This window comes from Podarcis muralis, chromosome 8, assembly GCF_964188315.1.
Source record: "Podarcis muralis chromosome 8, rPodMur119.hap1.1, whole genome shotgun sequence".
NCBI lineage: Eukaryota > Metazoa > Chordata > Lepidosauria > Squamata > Lacertidae > Podarcis > Podarcis muralis.
In genome coordinates, this window is record NC_135662.1 from 35,674,342 (window position 1) to 35,686,673 (window position 12,332).

Consider the following 12,332-nt stretch of genomic DNA (forward strand, 5'->3'; position numbering starts at 1 on the left):
CCGCCGCTCTCCCCGCCGCCGCCGCCTGACTGTCTCCGCAGCCCGGGCACTTCTAGTCTGCTCGGCGCCTCCGAAAGCAACCAGCTGGACACAGCTCAGCTTCCCTCCCCTGCTCCGGGCTCCGCTTTCCCACAATGGCGGACGCGCTCCGGATCCTACTTCCGCTCCGCTGCGCCCTGACCTTCCGCTCTCCCCCCTCCCTCTACCACTGACGACATTGCAGCCGACTTTTCCCTTTCCGTCCCCGACTCCTATCACGTGGTTCCGAAGACGAGGGCGGGGGAAACGGCCGTCCGTCGGCGCGCGCGCGCCTCTTAAATGTCCCGTATGTTAACAGCCCGAGCAAACAGCGACAGCGCGCTTGCGCGGCATTTGTAGAATTGCGGAGGTGTGTGGGGGGGGGGTGGATTGGAGGAAGAGGAGGAGGAAGTGACGTTTTAACGTTCTCAGCGGTCGGGTGTAGAGCTGTGTGGGAGCCTCGGAGAGGAAGGTGCGCGCGAGTCTTCGGAGGGAGGCTGCTCGGGAGAGTGCGGCCGTGTGGATTTCTGCAGCGTCGTCCGTTTCTGTGGTGGGTTTAAGAAAGGATTTGTTCCCCTTTTGGGGCCTCTGGGTAGCGGGAGTGGCCGTTAGAGGTTGTTCTGAGGTAGTTTCGTCCCGTACAGAGGAGGGTCGGCGTTTCTCGAAAGACTGCCATTATACGCCGGATGTTCGTGACAGGTAGGCCCTGGCTGTCGTTCTTCAGAAAGGCCGCTCCTCGGCAAGGCCTTTCCCTTCAGTGGGGCTGCTTTGAAGGCTGAGGGTTCCGTGGGGCTGGGGCGGGAGGGAGGCGATCCCTCAGAATCGAAACCGTAACGAATATATGTGGGTGTGGTTCGAGCTCTGCGCAAGGGGACAGCGATGGGAGGCGTTTTGGAATCGTGGTGGTCTAGGCAGGGAACAGGAAGTGCGCACAATCTCGTTCCTTGGCGCGCCTAAGAGCTGCTCTCGGGTAAAGACTCGCCGCTCCGAGGAGCCCCAGCCTCTCCCCTCCTCCTCCCCCCCCCCGCGACCTTCGAACTGTGAACGGAGACGGCCCTGGAAGGTTTGTACCAACAATTCACATCTCCCCAGCTCAAAGGTTGCAAGCAGGCCTCTGGATAGTTGCTGACCAAGCCTAACATCGGAGTTGCCAGCCTCTCTGTCAGGACCTCTTCCCGACAAAGAAGTGTGGTGCTCCCCCCACCCGGCTTCCCCTGGGTTCAGCTGCCAAACCAGCCTCTAGCCTTTCTCCTAGCTTGGAGCTGGGGAAGTGGCAGTGAGTGCCTGATGTTCTAGTCCCTATAATGGAGATAAGGCATTTATTAGCTTGATTATGAGATTGTATGTAACCCTTTTTAGTATAGCCCACCCAAAGTGACACACAACAGGCTTCACTCAGTAGATGTAATAATAATAATAATTTTTATTTATACCTGACCCTCCCCAGCCAAGGCCGGGCTCAGGGCAGCTAACAAGCAATAATAAAAACAAGTTGAATGAATACAACTTAAAAACAATATTAAAATACAACATTAAAATATTGAAATATTAAAATGCAGCCTCATCACAGGAGGAGAAAGGAAAAAGAAAGAAGAAAGGGGGAGGGAATCAAATTGGCTCCAAGCCAAAGGCCAGGCGGAACAACTCTGTCTTACAGGCCCTGCGGAAAGAAATCAGATCCTGCAGGCCCTGGTCTCATGAGGCAGAGCGTTCCACCAGGCCGGAGCCAGAGTTGAAAAGGCCCTGGCTCTGGTTGAAGCTAATCTAACATCCTTAGGGCCCGGGACCACTAGGGTGTTGCTATTTATGGACCTTGAGGCTCTCCATGGGTCATACCGGGAGAGATGTACACTGTGTTATGTACCAAATGGTATCAAAAATCCTCGGGTGGAGTTTCCTTGCAGATAATCTGGTTTTACTGAATTCCTGGAGGTGACGTGGTTAATATATTTAATAGACAGATGTTGAACTTCCCGTCTTTCTGATGAGCTCTATCCAGTGTTAGAAACTAAAGTGTATAAGCTAATCACAAAATGGCACTGTAAACTTGGGTTACGGTCACCACAACAGAATGTCTGGGTGCCATTTTGCCCTAGTGGGGTTTACTATTATTATTAATTTCATTTATATACAGCTTTATATTTTAAAGAAAAATCTCAAAGCTGTTTACAACACATTAAAACCTCAAATAAAAATCCAGAATAAACAAATTCAAGCTTCAAGGAAAATATTTCAAATCCTTCTCTAAGTGACATTTGGCTTTCCCCGTGTTTGTTAATCTACTTAATTTATAGCTGCCCAGTAGCAGAAGTACTCTAGCAAGCCAGTGAGGTGTAGTGGTTAGAGATCAGGGTTAAAATCTCCACTCAGTCATGAAGCTCACTGAGTGACATTGGAGTCAGTCACAGCCTCTTAACCTACCTCACAGGGTTATTGTAAGGATTAACTGGGGAGGGGGTGAAGTGTGTACTATTTGGAGAAAAAGCTGGGATATAAATGCAGTGAATAAGCTCTTCAGTTGCCAACGTAGCATTATGTTTCAAGTCCATTTCCTATTTTCCCCTAAAATATAATTCCTGTATTTTTACTGCTGGCACAACCTGGATCAACATCTTAGTTGAGCTGTCCACTATGACCCTAATATCTCTGTTCTTGGTCAGCCACTGTCAACTCAAACCTCAATAGCATATATACAATGTTAGGTTGTTTTGCCTCAACATGCATCACTTTACCCTTGTTAACACTGAATCAGATTTACCATTTTACTGCTCATTCCCCCAGTTTGGAGAGGTCCTTTTGGAGCACCTCACAGCCTCTTTTAGTTAAAAATTACCCAGAACAACTTGATGTCCTCAGCAAACTTTGCTAACTCATCCCCAGGAAGGGCTAGAAAGATGCTCTGTCTCATGCTTCAGACTTGGGTTCAAAAAGCAGACAGCACACATATAGTAAATCTCACTGTCACAAATAAGCAGGAATGGTTTTCTTATCTATTTCAAATATAAGAATATTTATTCTACTTGCACTCCTCTCTCCATACTAAATATGCCACCAGATACGCAAAATAAAACTTCAGAATGGGCAGGTACACATAAAGGGAACAACCCCCCCCCCCAATTTCCAGTCTGTTCTCTCCACCCCCAGGCTCAACCTGCATTCCTAGGGAAAAAACAGCTACGATGCAGCAGAAACCAAATAAAGGGGGCAAACCTTTATTCTTCCAATCAAGCCAGCAAAAATAAGAGAAAACATGAAAGGCAAAATAAGAAAAGGGGCACTGCTTAAGTACTAGAGCCATTTCACTTTTGAGAAGCAAGATCATCATTAGAAGCGCCTTAAATAATCAGTCAGCACAGGAAAAATCCATCGCAGGTTGGGTTTGTTTGCAAACCACAACATGTCCCGTGCCCACAAGAGAGAAGCAATCCATGTAATGGTATGAAAGAGCTTCTTCTCAGTTTGCTTACCTAAGCTCTCCTGCCCAGCCAGAGGAGATTTCAGTTGCAAACCACGTGACTGTCACAAGGGGGCGCTCCTGAGTAGCAGAAAGCATCTGGCCTGCCTGGGCAAAATGGTTGGTTCCAAAAAGGTTATAGCATGTAGACCTTTATGCTGGGCCTGATCTGAGCTTGGAACATGTCAACTACTTGTGCAACTAATTTCTGTGTTGCATTGCCATCTTTTGGCTTTATGTTTTAACTCTTTGTACATTTTCTGTTCAAAAAAGGACATGCATTTCTGCTTCATATGGATCAGTAGCCATTGCTTGTGCCTGGGATTTTGCAAGTGCTCTAGCCATATTAATATCAGCAGCCTAGACATTTGTTAGTTGGGAATTTTCAGGGAACCTTTCCTTTAAACTTGCCCTCTGACAAGCTAAACACAATATTGTCTCTAAGGATGAGTTTTTGGGCAGTTCAAAATGCAGTCTCTTGCTGCTTGTCTTAACTCTTTTATAATATTCCTTATCCCTCATCAAACCTGAGCTGCTAAGATTGATACCTCTCAAAATCTGAATGTTTTATTGATTCACTATTCAGTGCTTTTAAGGCATTTGCAAGGGTTTTATTTGCAGTATCTGCATAGATATATATTTTCCAGTGCCCTATTGCTAATAATAGATTGTAGGCAATTTTAATTATTTAATGCTGAGGCCTTGGTGATACTTAGGTAGACTTGATGCTTATTTGTGCATTGAAAGGGAATGCATACTGACTTAGTTCAGTTCTGAATCTGTTCTCTGAGCCAGGAATTGGGGCAGAGACACCAAGAACCAACAACCTCCATTCCAGCTGCAGCACAGCCCAGTTGACTAAGGGACGGTTTAACAATGTGAGAAAACCATACTTGGGAATAGAGCATTTGTTTTTTTAAAAAAAGTACATTCACATGTGGGTGGGTACAGTCTTGTGTTTTGTGACTAGTCACTTGGAAATATGTATATGGGCAATCTATGTCATGTGTCAGGATTTATCATGCATTTCTTTTGTTCCTAGAATACTAGTTTAATTGAGAGTTTGGCCTCTTCTGCCTCTATGTACCATGAGCCCTACTGATGCCAAGCGTAGTGCCAAGCGCAAGAAGAATAAGAAGGGCAGTGGCCTTGGCTTAGCAAGTCTCTCTGGTGCCCTGGAGATCAAGCCTGCAGGGCCTGCTGCTTCAACCCCTGCTTCTCCCTCTTCATCCCCATCAACTTCCTTTGTGGCCTCCTTGCAAATGGCTGCTGCTGCAGCAACAGTTTCTAGCACCGAAAATGATGTAGCAGCCACTCCTGTGATTTCCAGTGAAAGGATGGGGAAGACTGAGGTGCCCAAAAAGCGTTGTGGAGGGACAATTAATTCCAGACAAACACGCAAGCAAAGTAGAATGGCTGCTTCAGCTGCTGAAGCAGCTTCACAGGCCGCTTCACAGGCAGAGCCAATTGACCTCGAAGAAGGTGCTTGTGAAGAAGTCGTAGACCTTACTTGTGAATCTTCAGAACCAGTAGTCGTTGATCTGACACACAATGATTCTGTTGTGATAGTTGAAGAAAATGTTCGACGAAGAAATCAAGAGTTAAGAAGGCAACAACTGCCTGACAGCTGTGTACTAAGTAGTGATGATGACGACGCAAGAGATAATGATGTGGTGCTGACCGGTACATTGCCCAGAGAATTGGAATTGCTTGATGATGGAATTTCAAATTCACGGCGTTCAGGTACCGTGAGTTGTCCAATTTGCATGGATGGCTACTCTGAAATTGTGCAGAGTGGGCGGCTCATTGTATCAACAAAGTGTGGTCATGTCTTTTGTAGTCAGTGCCTCCGTGATTCGCTAAGAAATGCTAATTCTTGCCCAACTTGTCGGAAGAAGCTTGGTTACAAACAATATCATCCAATTTATATATGAAGCTTTAAATTCTTCTCTGAAGAATCTAACTTGAACTTCTGTGGATCCTGCATAAACTTATACCTCTGCAAACAAAGGGTTATAGATCACATATGTGCCCACTTGTGAAGTTGATTTGTGACCTTTTCTAGTTGGCCTTTTTATTGGCCAGTCCTACACATGGGTTTTGTTTTGTTTTGATATTTGTACCAACACATTTGCTGAAGGACAGTGTGTGAGAAGCAGCTAGTGTTGCTGTGTTACTTTCAAAGAACTTGAATGAAACCTTTGCAAAATGTATTGACCACTTTGGGGGACAGTGTGAATGCATTTTGTTCAGGACTTTGGAGTCATTATGATCATGATAGTACAAGTAAAAGTGGCAAACGACTACCAAACCTGCAACTGTTGTGCTGTTCACTCTTTAAGAATTGATACCAAATGTTATCTGTTTACCCATGATGAGCCTGCTTTTGTGGAAACTTCAGAATTTCATATGGGACCTGACTTTATAATCATACTGCAACACACTTGCAATATCAGATGTGTAAATACTGTATTTGGATGCCTTTTTTAATCAACGCAGAAGACAAAGACTATCTGTAAGAAATACCTGGCTGTTACAGCCATACCTATAAGCAAATCTTGTATGTGCACACCTTATAACTGGAGGGGGGGGAGGTGTGGTTACTTATCTTGGCCGTGTTAGATACTCATGATATAATGCTAAACAGCTTTATATAAAACAAAACACAAAAAAACCTTAATGTACTAATTAGCTAACATTTTAAGAATCTTCTGTTGCGGATATGCTTAATTATAAGTGATTCAATCATCAGTATTTTGAAAACTGTCACATCATGGCCTGCTTGCCATTTGACAGTATTCAGAATGCTGTGCAGCTTTCTCAGATCTGGTACCCACCAGATGTTTTGGACTGCAACTCCCATCATCCCCAGTTAGCACAGTTGTTCTGGCTGGGACTGATGGAAATAGTAGTCTGAAGCATCTGAAGGGCACTAGGTAGGGGACAGCTGGTGCTATATGGAATTTAGTTACTTTACTAAGTTCAGAACTAAGCATTTTCTGATGACTTTCTATTTTCATGTGTGAAGCCGTGGTATATTAGCTTCATGGGATTTCTATATCGCTGATAGATAAGTTTCTCATATTCATTACAGTGCAGCTTGAAGTCTGTCCGCAAATCCATTTTCTGAGCTTCAGATTATTTCTTCTGTAAGGGAAGCACTGGAAATTGCCCCCACCCCAAAAAACAACAAAAACCCAGTACCTCCATCAGCAGGGAGAAAAGAGCTGTGCAAGCTGCACAAACACAGGCTCTGTCAGGAACATACTGAAAAAAACAGGAAAGATGGGTCCTTACCTACACTAATATGCAATAAGTCCATTAAAGTATACAAAATGTAATAGTATAAAATCAGAAGTATACAAATATTAGCAAGCATTTAAAATAGAATATTTGCTCATTGTTGGAGCTGTAGAGAAAATTTTAGATGCCTTCTAACCTCCTGGGTTATGATAGAAAAACTAAGTTCATGTTCAGAAGTTTAAATATGCAGAAAAATGTACAGTTAAAGGGTCACGATTTTTAGCTTCCACTGATATAGGTATCCTTCAGAGGTTCTGGCCTCATCATAGGTGCTTTAGGCATATGGCTCAGGGCTGCATCTAAATGACCAAACCATGTGATTATGCTACCAGTGTAGCTGAGCACTTTAGATGCAGCATGTGGTGCTTTCAGATTTGCAGCTCCTGCACCACTGAGAATTTTTAAGGGCCACAATAATTGTATAATGGAGTTTGAGAAATGTTTCATGTAATATCTTTCACCAGCTTAGCAAAATATATCTCACATATTGGGGATGCTTTGGTTCTTCATAATTCAAAACTGAATAATTTCTTAAAAGTTCAAGTTGGTAACTGGTAAAAGCCATTTCAGTAGGCATCTAGAAATGTATCAATTCAAACATCAGCCATTAAATCTTAATACTGTACACTTTAAAATCCATGGCAAAATAGCTATACATCTTGTCAAAGGCAAGACTTGGGAATTTTAAGGAAGTAAGGATGCAGTTCTACAGAGAGTTACTTGTAAGTTCCATAGAACTGAATGAGGCTTTTCATCTAATGTGTTGGATTGGGCTGTACATCAGGAGTTATAAATGATTTAATAAACCTATTTTCTAGTCTTAAGAGGGTGTGCAGTTCTATTCATGCTTTAGTAGTATATTGTTTCATATGGTATACCTCTACCTGAATATTTGATTAACAAAAAAGAGTGCTAAGTTTGAATGTTCTATCACACAGTTTGTAGCACTAACTTCAAATTTAGCACACTGTAGCTGCACCTTCCTGTGGCTTTAAACTATAGTTTAATGTTACCTGAATAAGCCTTGGGCTCATCAATTGCTCCTTCCCCTTGTCTATGTGACAGTGAGGATGCTTTCACTTTCATTTTTAATTAGCAACAGTTCAGAATTATGTCCAAACATAGGAAAATGTTTCGTTTTCACTGTACAGTGGAACCTCAGTTGTAGAAAGTAATTTGTCCTGGAAGACTGTTTGACTTCCAAAACATTCAACAACCAAGGTACAATTGCTGGTTGACAAAATCCACTGAAAAAAATGAGAAACTCGCCTCAGAGGCAAGTTTGAAAACAGAAGCATTTACTTCTGGTTTGTCAGCATTTGAAAGCCAAAACGTTCAACTTCCAAAGTGTTTGACAACTGAGGTTCCACTGTACTATACTAAAACAACCCAAGTTCCACCACAAAGTTGAATTGTTTCATTAATCCATAGTTGAGATTACCCAGAGTTTTGTGTTTGGACATAATGCTAGCACAGTGGTTGATTATAACAGAACTGACATCATCCGTTACCCTCTTCACTGACAGAGTGGGGAAGGGAGCACATAAGCCAGAGACATGTGCATGTAACACTGAATCATAGTTCAGTGTTGTGTCTGAACAAGGCCATTCTGTCTGCATTGTCAAAAGCCATTTTGGTTTCAGGGCAAGTGATACTAGCTTAAGATGCATGGATTTAAGAACAAATAGTTAATTCTCTGTTGCCTCTCTTTTTCCATTTGTAAATTTGTATATATTTTTTTATTTAAGTGTATTCCTGTGTGTATATCAGCTTTGCTTTTTGGAATCTTAATTTGGCAAATAAAATCTAGGCAAATAAATTTTAACTGCAGATGAAAATAAAGGTTTTTTTCTTCCTCTAAATTGGCAGGGGGAGAAACTTGGATGCTTAAAGGTATAGCTGTTGAAGAACACAAGCACAACTTGCCTCTTACTTTGCACAATACATGCTGGATTATATCCAATGCAATGTTGTGCAAGGTAAATGGGCAGGAGTTGGAAATATTGGGCAAAAGTTCCTAGCCCCACATTTTAGGCTTTGCCAGAGTGTATTCTGTCTCAGGAAAGCTTTGTCCTGAATTGGATACAACCTAGTATCTGGAATTGGCCATGGAAAAATCTGGAGTACTGTTCCTTGGACTATGGGAGGTGACACTTAAGTTACACATTTATCTACCAACTGAGAATAATCTTTCATGCATCTGATGAAGTGGGCTGTGGTCTATAAAAGCTTATGCTGTGATAAATCTGTTCACCTTTAAGGTGCCACAAGACTTTTTGTTATATGTTGGCTTCCATACTCAATTGCAAATTCTTATTTAAAATGTAAGAGGAAAATAAGAATTCCTGTGACCCATGCGGGTGGGATAAATAAAAGAATTGGTTGGGTGCCTAGATTCAAAACATGGGGTTAAACTCGCTGTCCAGCAGGAGAGAGCCCCCCAAGAACAGAGTTTAAATTCACAAAAGTCAAGCAGCAGTATAGCATTAGGAATATAAGTTGTTAGACCCTCTGTACCCCTCTTGCAATAAATAGACCACACACAGTTAAGTAAGTTTAAAAATACTTTACTTACAAAATGTTCCAAAGATCACATTCATGTATTTGTCCAAGCAGCTGCAGAGAGAGCACAGGCAGAATACTCCTGGATAGAAAATACAGAAAGATAGTTTCAAACATGCTTTAAGATCGGCGCTTGCCAGTTACGTGGTGTAGAGAGAGAACAAGAAGAGTAGGCTTCATCAGAGAAGAGGGTGTGCGACCTAGCTGAGCCTAGGAATCAACCCTGTTGTCTTCGCCCCTTCATACACTAACTAGCACTTGGACATAGTTCTGTGTGACTGCAATTTCTCACACAAAAAACAACAAAAACTACGTCAGGTTGGATAGTGTTATCAGTGGCTTAATACTGAGCAGCTTGGAGAAAGGAGGAATACACATAGAGTGGGTTACATCTAATGCTGTGCCAGTGGGGTTCTGCTGATTCAACAAGACTTCTGTTTCTTCTGTGCATGCACACACATGCTGCCAAGTGTGTGCATGCACAGAGAGCTTGGTTCTCCCAACCCTCTGGAGCTGACAGAGTGCACATGGTGGGGATTGGCAGGGAAAGAAAGCTCTCTTGTGCACACAAATCCATTGTGCCTGTGGAGCTGCAGCTTTCGAAGGGGGGAAAATCAGTAATAGAAGAAAGTTGTAAAAAGCTATGCTTGGTTTTTTATTAGGGGCATGTACTGATCCTCTTCGAAATGTTTATTTAAACTGAGGGTGTCTTCCTTGGATCTAGTAAAAGGTATTGGACTTGAAAACCAGCAGCTAATTGATAGCTTTAATTAAGCTCCACTTTTATCTCTATAAAGAGTTCTCCAAACCAGGATGAATTTAATAGTTTATGAATGAGATCAAACTTCGGAATTTTCTGAAGTAAAAAGAATTCAAAGTGTTGCTTATTCAATGTCTGAGTTACACATTTACACTTAATATGGAGAAGAGAGTGAACTTACATTCCATGGAAGTACCTCAACTGCTGTCTGAGGAAGAAGCATAAAAAACTACTCATTTAAGTGCTGCCTTAGAAAGGAGGATTTCATTTGAAGTATAAGCTGCTTCAGATCTGGTCTCCTTTGTTAACAAGTTTTATTATGGTCAATAAACTGGCCAGTTTTATGTAATCTTGATCTGTCTGCTGCATTGCATCTCATTTTCTTTTGTGCTTTCTTTAAGAATGATCTGTTTGAGAAAGCATAAATTGACAGAATAATTCATGCCAGAACCAAGCTCTCTGCAATGTTTCTGTCATGTGCACAGGTCCACAGTTCTCTCTGAAAGAATGCTTTATATCATTGTTCATGAACAGTTTATCTCTCATTTTGTCCCTCATAACAAGGTCACTCAAAGCATTTAGTGCAGCTCCTCCTCCCCAGATTCACAAGCACAGATAACTCTGCTGGTTCCCGGAATGTTTTGGCAAATGGCAGCACTGCTAGAGGACATGCAGCATGCCTCCAAAAAGGGTGTGTGTCTGTTTTCTTTTTGTTAACTATTAGCATTGTTTGGTTTCTGCATTTTGAATTAAAAGCATGGAGGAACTGGCATCTAAGAATTGTGATGATTGGCTCTCAGTCGGCTTCAATCCTTCACTCATTTAGAGCAGGCAAGGCCCACTCTAGTGGGTGTGGTCACCCTGTACTCCCAACAAGAACACACTTGCATGTACATGCATACACAAATACGGGCACATGTGTAGTTCAGCTGAGAATGGGAGCTGTCATCTCCCTGATCAAAAGATTATCAGTCTGATAGGAGACAATTTGCATCTCCATTACTGGGCTGGACTGGGTTGAGGAGTAGTTTAAACTTACATTTCCTGCCCTGCTTCTAGTTTTGTTTTGTTTTTGGTGCAACCACAAAAAATTGAGGGTGAGGGGCATAAAAAATTGCTTGGAGAGCCACATCTAGCCCTTGGTCTGGCAGCAATCTTGCACTTCAGTAACTCATAGGTATTGCTTCCTTGACTTCTAATGACATCACCAAAGTCAATAATTAAAAGATACTCAAATATTTATAGAGCCATTTTTTTCCCACAAGGCTGGAGTCTGATCAAAAGGACAAGTAAGCAAGATCTACCTAAAAATTCTAGAGATTGTGGGGTGGAATGTTGCAATCTTAGTTAATGATCAGCTTGGTTTTCAGATTTGGCTTGTTTATGAAGAAAATTTAGTTTAACCATTTTTGGAAGCTGTGATACCAAAAAGGCTATTGAGACTTATAAACAAATAACAGCTCTAAAACCAAAAGGTTATAGCAAAATCATTAATGTTAGATTTCAAGGCAGGCTGTTTGAAGTAGGCTCTTCACTTTTGAAAAATTGTAGTGACCTTCCTTTACCTTACAGAATCAGTGCTACATAGATGTAGTTACATTGGAAGGTATTTGAGAGTTCATGAGATTAGGATTCCAATTAACTCCTTTTTTATTTCATCAGTTTATTCAGTAAAACAATATAGAAACATTTAAAATAAACTTCAATAGCAATACTTAGTAAGTATTTAAAGCTTTTGGTATAAGCAATTTATCCCCAACAACTTAATCATGTCCAGTGTTGTTGGTTTTTTTTTTTGGGGGGGGGGGTAAAAAAAAAAAGAAAAGGTGCCAGTACTCCATAACAGTGATTACTGTCTCTCACACACACACCAAAAGAAAAAGGAGAGGAAAGCCCTGATCTTATTTCTCCATATTCACCCTTAGAGAATTCTCATGCTTCCATTTAATTAGCTTCTGGTAAGTCTTAACCATAAATCAGTCTCATGGAAGTACTGGAATTTAAACCATTTTCTCAGGCGATTTCAGTTCAACAGTTTGGATGTAACCAAGATGCAGCTCAATCCTATTTTTGTTGACTAGAAGTAAATATCAGAGTTCAGTAGGGCTTACTCCTAAATAGGAATGCACAGGCTTGCAGCTTTAAATTAACAATACAAATCTCAGAGCCTAAAAAGCTGGCAAATTATAAATCTAAATCTAAAGGCCAGGGTCTATATACATAAGACATTATGTA

The 12,332-nt window shown here is 41.7% G+C and overlaps 1 protein-coding gene and 1 long non-coding RNA gene across 3 annotated transcripts; one reads left to right on the forward strand and one right to left on the reverse strand.

Annotated features, from left to right (window-relative positions):
* The first annotated feature begins 412 nt into the window (after positions 1 to 412).
* On the forward strand, positions 413 to 8,600 carry LOC114600567 (E3 ubiquitin-protein ligase RNF4). 2 transcript variants are annotated; one of them, XM_028736851.2, is made up of 2 exons: positions 413 to 568; positions 4,515 to 8,600. In XM_028736851.2, exon 2 carries the CDS (start codon positions 4,561 to 4,563, stop codon positions 5,404 to 5,406), a length of 846 nt encoding a protein of 281 aa, XP_028592684.2. In that variant the 5' UTR covers positions 413 to 568; positions 4,515 to 4,560; the 3' UTR covers positions 5,407 to 8,600. The 2 variants fall into 2 exon arrangements, with proteins under 2 accessions (XP_028592684.2, XP_028592685.2); XM_028736852.2 differs by having other exon boundaries at positions 414 to 717.
* Positions 6,070 to 11,901, reverse strand: LOC144328698 (uncharacterized). The gene is made up of 2 exons (XR_013393919.1): positions 10,279 to 11,901; positions 6,070 to 9,419 (listed from the first exon to the last, which is right to left on the reverse strand). It is a non-coding gene; the product is annotated as an uncharacterized LOC144328698 (long non-coding RNA).
* Positions 11,902 to 12,332: the final 431 nt, after the last annotated feature.

Excerpts from the sequence above, each read along its gene's own strand:
- LOC114600567 (XM_028736851.2), top strand. The coding sequence starts at position 4,561 with ATGAGCCCTACTGATGCCAAGCGTAGTGCCAAGCGCAAGAAGAATAAG.